General features: G+C 35.6%; 1 protein-coding gene across 3 annotated transcripts in view; it reads left to right on the forward strand.

The window, feature by feature from the left end:
- LOC132913876 (uncharacterized) overlaps positions 1 to 14695 on the forward strand; it is a 94847-nt gene extending 80152 nt beyond the window's left edge. For 2 of the 3 annotated variants that reach the window (XM_060972495.1, XM_060972494.1), the window contains 5 exons: positions 442 to 805; positions 2487 to 2683; positions 6234 to 6623; positions 9696 to 9895; positions 10301 to 14695. In XM_060972495.1, coding sequence (XP_060828478.1) covers positions 442 to 805; positions 2487 to 2683; positions 6234 to 6623; positions 9696 to 9895; positions 10301 to 10382 — 1233 coding nt within the window. In that variant the 3' untranslated portion in view covers positions 10383 to 14695. Of the gene's footprint in view, positions 1 to 441; positions 806 to 2486; positions 2684 to 2747; positions 3026 to 6233; positions 6624 to 9695; positions 9896 to 10300 lie in introns of those variants that run through there. The other variant, XM_060972496.1, reaches the window with a different exon arrangement.
- Positions 14696 to 14711: the final 16 nt, after the last annotated feature.

The raw sequence follows: 14711 nt of genomic DNA on the forward strand, positions 1-14711 counted from the left end.
AATTTCCAATCAGTCTACTACAAGAAAAAGGAACAAATTTTTTCGAAACACAACAATAAAACTGTATCAAACCAGGAGAAACTTGTTCCAGGAATTTGTAATATTTACATGTCAATTTACTAAAAAGACAAACGATTATCGAAACACAGAACCATAATCGTATCTGCAACAATAAAAAACTGTATCAGTTCTTCAAGATTCTTTTAAAATTTTAATCCTTCTATTTCCAGAAACTTTGAATAATCATCCATCGATTGGCTAAAATAAAAAGAACGTGTCTTTTCGTAGCACAAAACTGCGTACAATCCTCTGCAACAGTAAAACCGTGTCAAATAAAAGGAAATTCAACTAAATTTAAATTCTTCCCTTTCCAGGTATTTTTTAGTGTCGACGATCTCATATCCTTCCTCCTTTTTTTTTATTTTATTTCTCATGTTATAGGGTTCCTACGGGATCGTAAAACTAGTTTACAACGAGGAGGACGAGACTCACTACGCGATGAAGATTCTCAGCAAGAAGAAACTGATGAAGAAGGCGGGAATCTTCGGTAGAATGGCTCCGGGGAAGAAGGGTGCGGCTAACCCTTTGGCGAAGGTCTACAGGGAGATCGCGTTGTTGAAGAAATTGGATCACCTAAATGTCGTGAAACTGGTGGAGGTTCTCGACGATCCGGACGAGGACAACCTTTACCTTGTTTTCGAATTGGTCCAGAGGGGCGAGGTACTTCAGGTACCGACCGATAAACCACTCGACGAGGAAACTGCCAGGAAGAATTTTCGTGACGTTGTAATGGGCGTCGAGTATCGTAAGTCATTTATGAAGACTTAATTAAATACGTTGGCTAACCACAGAGAATCTAAGAAACAATTTAAATTTAAGTAAATTTGGTAAAAATGCTTCAAGTGTTTTATTTTCTTATTTATTTAAATATGTCACGTTCTTTATCAAATACTTTAACCTTAGCACGCGAATTTCTAGCGTAAAACACAATTATTTGTAACTTGAAAAATAAGCCTCGAAAGATAGTTTCGTATAAGAATTATTTTCATTGTTTCAATGTTTCAAATCCACCACCTAATATCTTGTGACACCCAGTATAATTACTAGATCACGAATTCTTATGCAAATTTATATTGTTAGGAATACTAAAGAAGCGAAACCTAAGCGAAGGTATCTTTCGCGTGTACATATTACAGTCGGAAATTTGCGTTGCATGTTTTGTCTGCTCTTTTACAGAATACATTCTCTGAATATTTTTACACATTCAAATTATTCATGGATGCATAAAAATCTGCAATCTAAAGCCTCGTCTCCACCGAAGCAACATCGAGCAACCTTTCGTCGCCTCTTGTTACTGCCCGTGTCAAATTGCAAGAAATTTCCAACGAACAGCAACCTATAGAGACATTTTGTCCACACTGAAGCAACGAGCAAGCGGCTATCCTCTCAAGAAATAGAAGCAACAACAGAAAGTTGCTCGATGTCGGTTCGATAGAAACGAGGCTCAGGCCCACAGTCCACGAGGTTAAGCTTCGTACACGCGTATTACATGCAACGATGCTGAGAGTAGATACGCTTCCGTTCAGCAGTCATTCTAACGCACACCTGTCCACGAAACCACAGCGAAACCGTCTTCATCATGACGTAAACATTACGTCAGTACGTTGTAACCTCGCGTCATAACACGACGTCAGTGGCGAGACGCAGGCTACAGCGATACAATGAAACGTGGTGATGAATCAATGCTTCCTCGTCATCGTTTGATACTTTCACAGCGATACAAAATGTATTTTACTTCACGCTTTGTACATCAGCAATTGGAATACAATTGTGGTGTAAACCTATCGCCGTGTCTAATTGTTGAAGTGGTAGCCACTTCTAAGAAAACTCTATGGTCTTTATGGTCTTATGGTCTATCTGATCTTTAGTTTTCTCAAGCACTGAAGCCATCGACAGCGCATAAAAGACTGCGTCGAAGGCAAACCGTATTCGGTACACATGCAACGTTGTCTTCAGGGTTTTTTCAGTCATAGGGTAACACTGCTAGCGTTGCGGATCTGGATCAGCTCACATTGTATTCCAAACTTTGCACCTTCACTTTATATATATATATATTGAATATTATTATTATATTGATATATTATTATTATATTGAATATTAATATTATACTTTGCACCTTCACTTTATATATATATTGAATATTAAAGTGAAGGTGCAAAGTTTGGAATACAATATATATATATATATATATATATATTTCCTACCTTACAATTTATCCACGCGTTCCTTCGTATCCAAATACATCCAATAACCTCAACACTAATAAACTTCAAATAGACTTCTGTGAGGCGACGCTTCGTGGACAGTGGGTTAATAATTATAATAGTTATAATTATCTTAATAATTATATTTAATATATCGCGTGGGTGTTTTTAAAGTTCATTGACCTTGCGTTGTCACTGTTGCTGTTGCTGTTGCTGTTTAGTGCACTACCAGAGGATAGTCCATCGTGACATAAAGCCGAGCAACCTGTTGGTAGATAGCGACGGTCGCATCAAGATCGCGGATTTAGGTGTCAGCGCGGAACTGAGAGCATCCGGAGAATTATTGTCCGGACCAGCCGGGACTCCAGCGTTCGCGGCACCCGAAACAACCACGCCTGGCGCCCATTATTCTGGAACGGTAAGTACCATCGGCGTACGAGGCTATCGTCTGATCGATTTTCAATTTCGCCCCGTATTTATAGGCGGCGGAGAATTATGACGCCGGCTCTGTCTCTCTCTCTTTCTTTCTCTCAGTTCAGTCGTGTCGGTATCCTTGGGTGCCATTGTTCCACTTGAATTTCGCGATGCCAATTGTGATCGTAAATGGAGGACATCCATGGCCGATCTTCCTTAGCAAGTGAACATAGGAAAAAGGATATAAGTCACATTTTCGGTTGTTCGTAGTAGGATTTGGTGTAATTTTATTGGGTCGTTCGAGAAGCCTTCTAGCACGATTTTTATTAAGTAGCTGTTAAAATTGGTTGTGTTAATTAAATTTTAAAAATTAAGTGCGAAGTGCGATACTCTATTTGAAATGAGACAAATGAGTTTTGAAATGAATTGTCCGTGCAAATCTTATTTGAAATAAAGCTACTGTTATGTAGAGAATTACCTATTTTAAGTAAAATAACAAATAATTTGCATTTTAAATGTCGTATTTCGCACGCATTTGAATAACAAACATTATTTCGCAATACGACAACGCTTGCTCTCAAAATTGTTTTCTTTCCATTTGCTCATAGTTGATACGACTTTTTAAGATAAACATACAACAAGTTGTGCAGTTAAAATGATTCATTGTTTCAAATGGTTACACTTTATCTCTTCCTCAAATAAAACTTAACGATCTCTGTCGTGGAGCATCAAATTGATTGATGAAGCAAACATTTACTTTTCAAGTTAAGCATTTTTATCGTCCTGTTGATTACATCTCAACAATATGTTTATAATGTTTGTCTTTTTGTAAAATTCCATACATCTACTGTCCAGTTTTAAAAGAAACCTACATCTTTGTGTAACTGATCTAAAATTATTCTTTTTTTTAATTACATTGACATAATTAGATTATGACGCTAACAGCGATATCGATTATGCCATATTACCTATTACCGTATTAGCAAAAAACCTGTATGATCGAGGAATTAACGGTTAATGAAGACAAATCAACTTTAATTAAGAACGTTTGACATAAATGCACGAGTGTACGCAAACTATGTCTGAAAAGAAGAGACGAAATTTGTTTTACAAATGATACGGTGCACGTGCTTATGCAAATGTGTAATTTGTAAAAAAAAAACTAGGAATATTTTTTCCTCGCATACGAGGAAAGTGACTCTCGGAATCTGATTATGTAACGTAATTTACATAATACAACTGCAACAGCGAACACGCGAATCTCAAGTGAATTCGCTTAACTGCTTAAATAAGAAAGAATAGAATCTTCCATAGACGTGTCATAAGTCTTCTGCTGGGTCATCATCATTTGGAACTCGTCAACAAAATTTATCGATCGTAAAGAACAACTAAATTTTCAGATATTGCGAAAAACCAATTTGTAAAATGTAGTTTAAAAGGAGCACGATCTTAAATTTTTAATTCATACAGACATCATTTCTTTAATTTAACATGTTCAAACATAGGATTCTGTGTATGTGTATATTTCTAAAATTATTATATACACTGTCAGAAAATGCGAAAAAAGAAATGTTAAAATATTCATAGGTTTATAGCTCGATACCACGTTAAATGCATAGGCTGAAAAGCATGATCAAGCTTTGGCCTAATTGTCCAACCGGAAACGTTTCTTTGTGCTTCAAGTTCACTTGCATATTTTACGAACAGTATAAAAGATCGATGTCACTCGTGCTACGTACTGGCTCCGATTTGGATGAATCCATGTGAACTTAACCAAACAACCATAGATAGTAGATTCGTATTTTTTTCTTTTTTTTTTTTTTATAGCTGTGGTAACTCAAATTTAAGGGGTGAAACTACCCTCCAAAGTACGGTCCTTTAAACGTGAACTCGGGAAGGTTTACGTAAACGGGACAAATTCTTTTGAAGGAAAATGAAATGATTTCCAACATGTTAAAAGAAAACGCTGTGGTCAGTAAAGGATTTTGAAAAATGTATAAAAAATATTGGTCGTTCAAAAAAAAAAAAAAAAAAAAAAAAGAGGAAAAAATAGTAACCGTGCATAAAATAAAAAAGATGGCATTCTTTATTGCACAAGCTACGATGTACACACACGTAGTAAATATATAGTTGACTCGCCGTTTGTATATGTGTGGCCACGTTACACGTACCCTGAAACTTTTTGATAAGAAAGTTGGGTCACATAGGGCCACGCCATTTTACTTAGATTGACCGTGACACGTTCGACGTAACAACTGTGACATGGAGTTTAATTTAACTTTCTTTTATGCTGAATCGTGCCTGGATTAACTTTGAGTCTAGTTGATAAGTCGAGTCCAGTTCGGTTGATATAGTATTTTTAACTCGATTAATTTTTCACTCCACCTACATTCGACGATCAAACTTCGAGTTACTATAAATTGAAACATTGGTAGGTTTTTGTAACGTTCTCCCGTGTAACATAAAAATTATAATATGATAAGCTATTGTATTAAAATCGTATTAAATATAACGAAACGTAATAAAATATTATCAATATTATTATTAAATACAACGTAATATTTCTCTTGAAAACGTATTGAATTTTCAAGAAACGGATAAATCACCGCCTACAAAAGTATTAACTTTAATTCTAACGTCTTTAATACCATTGACTCGTCCAGATCAGGTCCACGAACTTAAATGAAATTAAGATCTTCGAATCTCTTTAATAACCAATAATTAACCTAATTTGAAACAGTGTAGGCGTACTTAAACTAGCTACGAGTTGTTAATCTTTGGCTAAAATCAGAACGGTAGTGATACAAGAGAACGATATATATCTGATTCAACTTAAACAGTAAGATAGGATTAACGATCACAACACATTATTACGCCCTCTGTCATACAGACGACCGAACGTGTAATTTGACGTAGACTAGAGTAATTTCATCCCTTTCATGTGTATTTCCATGATTACAACGGGGACGTATCGCGTGACCTTATCGACAAGTCGATCGATTTAGCCAGTGGAGTTGTGGAAAATTCAATGTCCACGAGAGTGACGCGTTACCCAATTCATTAGCTGTTCAAGAGCTGTAATTACTACTCAGTTTCTTAACTGACGATCTTCGAATTTTTCTTTCGTCCTAAAGATAAAAGAGAATTTCAATGGTTTGATAAAAATTGAATTCACATTTTATGTTTTCTTCGAGCAATCAGGAAGAATTGTAATATTTGAAGACAAAACTTAATCAACCGTATGATAGGCAATTCTTTCGAAAGTTAGGAATATTTAAGCATGAAATATATATTTTATGACACGCTGTCCCGGAACAATTTATAATCCACATTTTGTTGAAACTTTACCAAGTCTGTCGTAAAAAGAGCCAGTGAAAATATTTTATGAGTCTCTAACATGGAAAGCTTCCAGATAATAAATTAGTGGGGATACCAACATTAATCTTCCTCTCTAAAAGCTGAAAACTAAATGGAAAGTAAAATAAAAGTGGAATTAAAAATTGGAAGCGTTTAAGATAATTTTGCATTAAAAACGAATATTTCATGTGTTTCAGTTATGTGACGTATGGTCAATGGGCGTGACACTCTACTGTTTAGTGACCGGAAAAATCCCTTGGGATGGTGCTGGGAGTATAATTGGTGTCCAAGCGGCGGTACGCAGCGAGCCGTTAAAATTTCCGGAAAAACCCGTCGTTTCGGAAAATCTTCGTGAATTGATCGCGAAAATGCTGGCGAAAAACCCAGCTGAGAGAATCAAGTTATCAGATATCAAGGAACATGCCTGGCTGACCAATTGTGGCGCTGAACCACTGCCAAGCGAGGCTGACAACTGTCGACTTCCGGTTACCGTTACAGACGAAGAAGTAGAACGAGTGGTCACAAGGATACCCAAACTCGACACGTTGATTCTTATCAAAACTATGTTGAAACAGCACAGTTTCCAGGTAAGTGGAATTCTATCGTTTAAATTTACCGCTATTTGTAATTTGTTAACGTTATTTTTTATATGTAAATAAAAATAAATTTCACAATTATGTATGAATGATTCGTGGTATAGCTGACTTTGCTTAGTATGCTTGAGAAAAAGAAAATAATTTAATTCGATGATTAACGTTTACAAAAATAGTAAGAGGGGGTTAGTATTTTATATTTGGCGCCATTAATACACTATTAAAATAATTTGGCTCGCAATTTGTGAATAGCAATTATCGATATTTGATAAATTGTAGATTAGTTCTAGCTCGTAAAGTGAAAACTGCTGTGGCGCAGACCTGCCAAACAGTATCAGTCTTTAATTAATAAATCCCACAACTAGTTTGAAGTATTATGCTACTGATTTAGCCTTTGACAATCCAATTATAGTTTATATATGCTCCGCTTTACTCGAACACAAAATCATGCAACAAATTGCATTTATCTGACGCACTATAATACCCTTTGTTTCAACGAGTGTTCTGTCTAAATATCATCTAACTCATGACTATCGGTAAAGTAGAGATCGTCTATAAGTCACATATACCTTTTCATGTAAGTTTAACAACTTTCTGTGCATTTGTTCATTTATTTAAACTTCGTATTAAATGATCTATAAACATTTCTCTCTTTTAAAAGTACAAAGAATTGATATTCAATTATATTCACTATTATAAGGTACTTACAGGTTAAACTATAGCATTCTAACATAGATGTCGTCTATATAATATCATAGAATTCATTAATATAATATATTTTATGATGTTATTGAAACTATTTTTCTTTCTTTTTTTCCAATAAAAGAGTTATGACGAATCTTTTAGCTGTTTCTTACTTTGAAACTGTTTCTTACTTAGTTTTAAACTCTCATATCAGTAGAGAGACGCGCACATAAATTGGTCCTGACAAATGCTCGACTATCAGCTAATTTCTCTAAGAGGATAAGGTTAGAAGGTGAATTATTATTGATGATCCCAATTGACGAACTTTTCTATTCAACTTGTAAAACTTTTTTCGCCATTCTTTCCTTTCACTTTAATGCTCGAGGTCGTTAAGGTGCCGTTCTATATACCGTGGCAGTTTTCTTACCCCTCCTTGGTTATCTCTTCACCGTAGTTTGGGTGATATTAGGACGAAGCGCTAGTTATTGCCAGCTTGTCCCGTATAATTGTATTAAAGGGAAATGGATCCTTTACGTTCGCGTGAGATTGTTCGCCCTTCACCATGGCCAACTGTACGTCGATGCGATAAAAGTCGGAATAACGTAGACCTCGCCGTTAAAGTGTAGCCAACTGTAAAAATTCACTTGACTCTTCGTGATTCTTCGAATATCCCGCGTCGACTAAATACATAGATCCTTCGTGGCTGCAAATGAAGCGATAAAAAGAAAATACGAAAAAAAGTGGTAGATATCGTTCGAATACTGTGAGACCTTATTTTTCCATTTGCGATTAACTTTAACGAATGAAAGATTTCGAAGATATGTAAAATTCTCCGCTAGAAAATAATAAAAATCGATTTTTAATGTTTTTATTAAATAATTATGAAAACTCGAATCCCAACTTACAGGAACTTCCGAATTCTGCAATAGTCAGCTTATTGCAAGTACCAAATCTTTTTATTGCCTCCGAACTCCCTATTTTATGGTCGTCAGTGGAAAGTTATGAAAGGGCATATAGAATTCTATGTGGTGGGGATAGCAAATGCTCGACGATCTTAAACGATTGAAACTTTGTCGCGAGCTATAGATAGACTGGAAATCGTCGTCGATTAGTCAACTCCCAGATTCAGATAGGCATGAAAATGAAATGTTTCTCCCATAGAGACTTTTCGTTGAGCACATTAAGCCATTTGGAACAGTCAATCGCGATCATGATAGAAGACTGTTAGTAGAAATCTATGAAATATGAAGTGTGGTGAAGAGAGTAGTAGTTCAGTGACTTCGATCTGTTAAATCTAGAAACTAGTTTCTTTTTCTATAGGGACCTCAGTTTGAGTACAATGAAGTCATTTGGATCAATTCAGTCCTAATCATCACAAAAGCTCAGCAATAAACAGTTACACAAGAGATATGGGAATCTAATCTCTAGTGATGGCTTGGCGACTTTGAGTGCCTGAAACTTCGTTACCAGCCATAGAATCAGTGCAAATTGGCGATTAGGCAATTGAATCGGATCTTGTTGTACCAGAACATGAGTTCTTTCTGACAAATAGACTGTGCATCGAGTATCATAAAATCGTTCGGTCTCCGTTACGATAAAAGAATCGGTCATTGAATTTCAATTGCGACCGACATTTGATCTCGCGCTTGGGGCGACGAGCAACGGGAGGTCAAGCCTCTCTGTTTCTCTGTTTATGACGCGATACTGGCCGCTCCCGTAGCGTGGAAAAGCTACCTCCTGCTCTCGCCACGGCGCCACGTCTCTGGCCTTATTATTTGACGAGCACAGTCAGTCGATATCAGCCGAGTTCAAGGAAGGTTGACGGCTCCGTAAACACGGCAATAACGCCGGTGGAGTGTCGATGTCATAAAAGCGTAAAGCGTTTTTCTCGCTTTATTTTTCTCCCTCTTCTTATCTTTCGTTTTTGTTTTTTCTCCTCTTCTCTTATCAGCTTTCACCAAAGGTTCAAGCGATCTCGCGAAAATAGGTCGGAAATTCGCGAAAATTTCACAAGAGATCCTTTGAAATCCTACCCTTAGAATCGAGAACAATGTTCGAGCAATGGTATTCAGAATTAAACGTTCGAAGGATTATCTGCTCCTCGAGAGATCCTTTTTATTTCTGCTCACGTTTCGTAAACGTTGTTGTTCAGTGGAGTTGCGAAGGGATCGAAGCATGAAAAGATTATCTATTCGCGTATGACGTTTTTCTCTGATTTTCCCACTGTTTCTGTAAATTGTCACGACTCTATTTCTGGTGCACTAGCGCTCAGAAGTACCCGGACGTTTGATGGATATTGATCGATAGAATTGATCGTTCTGAAGAATATATTTTTGAATAATGTCATTTTCAAATTGTCAGGGATTGTTTTCTGATGTTTAGAATCCCTTCCTGCCGAAGAAAAGTGGGAAAACAGCGGGTACCGATGCAACGGTGGATAGCATAGAACTATCCTCATCAGGAAGAGCTGAGGAGACCTCGCCAGGGAGGAAAGCCATAAGAAATGCAAAGTCGGAACGATTTCAGAGAACAGGTAGAAGCAATTCCGCGCCAGATTCTTACGATTGGCAAACAAACGGCAGGTAAATTATTCACGATTCAATCTTTTCGATATCTTAGCTCCAAGTTCTCCAAACCTGATTGATTGTGATCCAAAATTAATTGATTGTTCTTGAATGATGGTATTTTATATCAATATTTCCTATCTATATATTTCTTATTTAATGGCTGTTCTGTTTTATCGATCGATACTGGATATATTTCACAATTTTTGGGGAAAATTTCGTGGTTGTATTAATTTACGCCCGTAATGTATCTCATAATTGAAAAGGTTATAGTTGAAACAGTGGTTCTCGATCTCTCTAATTATCATTTATTCGTTTAGTTTAAAATAAAACTGCATCTATTTATAAAATCATTGTCCCAATTTCATTGAAATGTATGATAATTTATTATTCTTATTTTCTCGTCTGTGTTCTTGAAAAAAGTTTCAGGCAAATATCCATAGACAGTCCACTGCCTCCGGTGACGGAAGCATCCAGCCAAGAAACGGAGGTCGAAAAACGGTGATATCTTTAAACAAATCGGATCAACACGTCGAAGGAAATCACGTTCAACCAATCGGTTGGTGAACACGGTATGAGCCGACTTAACATTCGATGATGTAGTAAAATTAACTGGTGCAAGATTCATATTATATTTTCGACTTGGAACGTTTCTTTAGGATTTTGAACAGCTAAAAATTATTTAAAAAATTTCTTTCGATAGTCGTTGTTCCAAAATATTTTAATGGCACAATTTTACATAAATTTTAAAAAACAGCGAAAGTCTTGAAATAGCTTGGAAACGGCTACTTTTCGCGAGGACAGTTAGTTTCAAAAACAACGTGTCGCGAATATGAAAAATTATAAAATAATTTGTTCGATCATGTACCAAAGCCGATTACTCGGCTGTACGATTTAGAGTCGACAGACGACTTGTTTAGAGGCGGCGTTCATTTGCGAATTCGCCTTAAACTCGCCAGACGGTACTTCCACGATTTGTGAAACCTGAAAGTAACGAATTTAGAAATAACTCGTTGCTACAGTTCGAAAACAGCTGGAGAAAAGACAAGCTGAAATTAATTTAAGGAAACGCTATGAAACTGTCAGCGTAGACGGTCAAATTAACGAGAATAAAAACTAGGTTGGACTATTCTCGGCTGAACCAAATTTTCGAACGTAGATGTAAGAAGGAACTTAAATATATGATAAATATATTTTCCATTGTCTGCTAACCTCTTCAGATGACGTTCATTTCTAGTCTTTAAATAAATATGGTATTGTAGAACATTTTTAAAATACTAATTATATCCTGTGTACTCTTTGAATGTTATAAAATATTTACAAAATTATTTCTGTTTGGTTTAATAAATAGCAAATAACTAGGATACTAGAAAATATTCTTATATGAATATTTATGTATTTGAAATATTATTGGAAATATTTACAAAGTTACATTTTTTAAAAATCTGAATCACCACGATCAGTGATGATACTTCATTGCGATTTAAATTAAAATTTTCTAAATGTTGTTTTGTATTTTTCGGTGATTTTAATCGACTAAGTTGGAGGACTACAATTGGATTTAATTAGTTTATTTTAACAAATCAATTCACACACTATACTTCATTAAACTAATTTTTAAAATAAGAAAATTAACCCAATGATACAAGAGATTTCTAAAATAGAAAATGTTTTTCTCATTTATACTTCCAATTAAGCTTCCAATTTAAAAAATAGGAAGTTCGTTTAAATTGTAAAGCATTTGGTCTGAAGAGGTTAATGAGACACTTGGAAGCCAGATGGCGTTTTACTTACGAACTTTAACTAATTGTAAGTAGCGTTAGGTAGAGGGCGAACTTTGCCAGCTGAATGCTGATAGAATTAACCGTATTTTCTATCCACGTTAGAACGTAAGGGGCTCGAAAGAATAGCCTGTTGAGACAACGACATCGTTTTAGACTCACGTTATCGCGAGAATGGAACATTGATTCTCGACGAGCTTTTTTATTTCTATTCTTCTGTGATGTAATCGTGCACATTTTCGTACTTCTACGTGATTTAAGCGATTCGATAAAAGTCTTTTTCGTAACACACGGTTTAGGTATCAACGTTTCCAAAAAAATTGTAATTCTATATTCGTTTTAAGCTCTATTCGTTACGAGGATGACAGTTCCTTTACGTATTCTTATTTAAGTTCTATAATATGTGGTTTGCCTTTGTTTATATATATATCCTCGAAAAATTCAACGCGGAATCGGGAAGAACGATCGTGCGATCTTTTAACGAAAATCATAGCACATTAACCCTCCTGTGTTCTTTGGGCCATTTTCGACCGAACATTGTATTCTTCTATCGTTAAGAAATGTTTGATTTTGAGAAAATTGAGATGGAATCATTATTAATACGTGGAAGAATTCGATGATCGCGGTAGGATTAATACACAGAATGTCTCTGAAGCATGATCATATAGCATAATAATATTAAATTTAATGAAATTGAAAGTACCCCTTAAAATTATACCATTTTATCTAATGTAATCAGCTGATCGTAAGTTGTAACCTCGAATCGCAAGATCGTCTTTCCTAGCCCAAGTAAAACGAAGCCACGAACAAATTGATGTGACCTGTATATAAAAAGAAACTTAAGTCTCGCGGATAGTGCGAAGCACGCGACCAAGCGAACGTAACCAAAGTCAGATTCGTGATTTCGTTGGACCTTACTGATATCCGGGGGACCACAAATGTGTATTTGAATTTAATCGATAACCGTCGAACCTCACGACCGGATACATTCGATGATCATATCATGTCCTGATCTCACGAATTCTCCTGAAACGACAGGATTCACAAACATGCCCATGTTGGCGACTAGACATCCGTTTCCTGGTGTTATCAACGTTTATCAGTAGGCTGCGGATTTTTATGCATTTATGGGCAATGTGAACATACAAAAATACGCAAAAAAGAATGCACGTAAAATATACAAAAATACATATAATATATAAAATATTTAAATAGCCGTTAATAATAATACCCGATGTTTAATAAAAGAAAAAAAAAACAATTCTGCTGGAACTCTTAGCTCCCATTTTTTCAATGATATTTATAAAAATATGAATTTGTATAAATATTCGCAGTCTATTTATTAGCAAGTAACAGTAGCTGTAAGAGCAAAACGACGTCGATAGATCGTCTACCGATGGCTAATATTTCATTTATTCGTAAAATTTTGAAATAATCTGTAGTACAGTATATATTTTTATAAATAGATAGAAGAATGTGATGAAGAAAGTAAAGCCACTTAAAATTGTAAAATACCTGTTTCGATGATATTGGTTGATATAGAGGGTGTTTCATAACTGTGAGACATCATGAACGACGAATTGTTTGTATTTAAAGAGTTAAACTTCAGATCGCGCTGCATTCGCACTAAGAAGATCTCAAAGGAAGACATGTGGTGCATCGGTAGGCCTTCTGCGTCTAATTGTTACGGGTATGTGTATCATAAAAAGACTAGAATCTTATATTTACGATATTTCTGATGGTATGTAATATTTTGAGCTGAAAAATTTCATCCAATCTTACTCTAAACACAATTTGCTTTCTATGTATCAAAGCTTACACTTTCTTCCATCTTGATTCTACCCTAAAAAATTTTTGAAATTTTACCTCGAAGCATGATGTAATAATCTAAAAACGAAACAAAAAAACACACAAAAAAAAAAGATACGAATTTTCATCATTATCTCCTCGAGCTTAGAGAATTTCGATTTAGATTACTATTAAGAATATTTAAAAATTTTCCACTGATCTCGAACAAAAATATTACGTATCCCCAGAAATATTTCTCGGACCGTCCCGTCGTCGATAAAAATCTCCTAAACGTTATTCAATGGCTCAGGTTTCGATGACATTTTTATCCACGGCGGTACACTTTCGTGTATGATAATGGATGTATCTCACACGTTACGAATATTCTTACGAAATGCACAAGATATTTTGTACTTCGTATTAGATGCGCACTATGTTTCTTAATCTACTTGTAATAAAATAAACCAAATTACGTGTAAAGTAGGATTGGCCCTCAATTGACAGTCAATTTCACTCGACGAGTTAGATTCCCAAACAAAAGCAATGAAAATATCCAATAATTCATTTAAAGACAGCTAAATAGCTTATAATCTAAAACAGATAAATCTCGAAATCTTTGAAAGTCTATTATAAATAGAGTAAATAGTAAATTTTCCATTTGAGAACGAGAATATTTCAAACGATCGTCATAAATTGGCCAATTGAGGGATCGATTATCGGCGATCGTGTTCGTGATCGATATCTAACGCGAAACGATAGAAAAATCGATCGTTGAAGCCGCGAGAGGTCGTTAACTGACGCTGTGACCAAATCCAACATGGCGATTCAAGTGAAGCGAGAGTTGGCTAAAGTTTTCGACTAGTGTATTGATTTTCTCGACAATCAATCTCACAGACGATTTTGGTTCGTTATTTTTAATAGACGAAAGAAAAAACAGTCGGTCGGTCGGAAGTGATCACGTTTAGTCGTCTACTGCCATAATATTGACCAGTGAAGACGAGCAAGGAGCGAAGTATGTATCTATGTAGTACTTTTATCGATAATTCACGGGTCTAGCCGATGTACTTGGTAAAGTGGACAGGTATTTGTGAATCGTATGTAACTCCTTTTTATATAATTCTTAGGCGAATTTACGATTCTCCCCCTTTTTGCTCTCGGCTCGAATCTGTCGTTGTTGTTTCCAATTCTGTAATTTTATTCGACTGTTGTAGAGTGTCCTTTTGTCAATAATAACGATCTTTATAAAGTTCATGCTCCGATATTTT

Source organism: Bombus pascuorum, chromosome 14 (assembly GCF_905332965.1).
Source record: "Bombus pascuorum chromosome 14, iyBomPasc1.1, whole genome shotgun sequence".
Taxonomy (NCBI): domain Eukaryota; kingdom Metazoa; phylum Arthropoda; class Insecta; order Hymenoptera; family Apidae; genus Bombus; species Bombus pascuorum.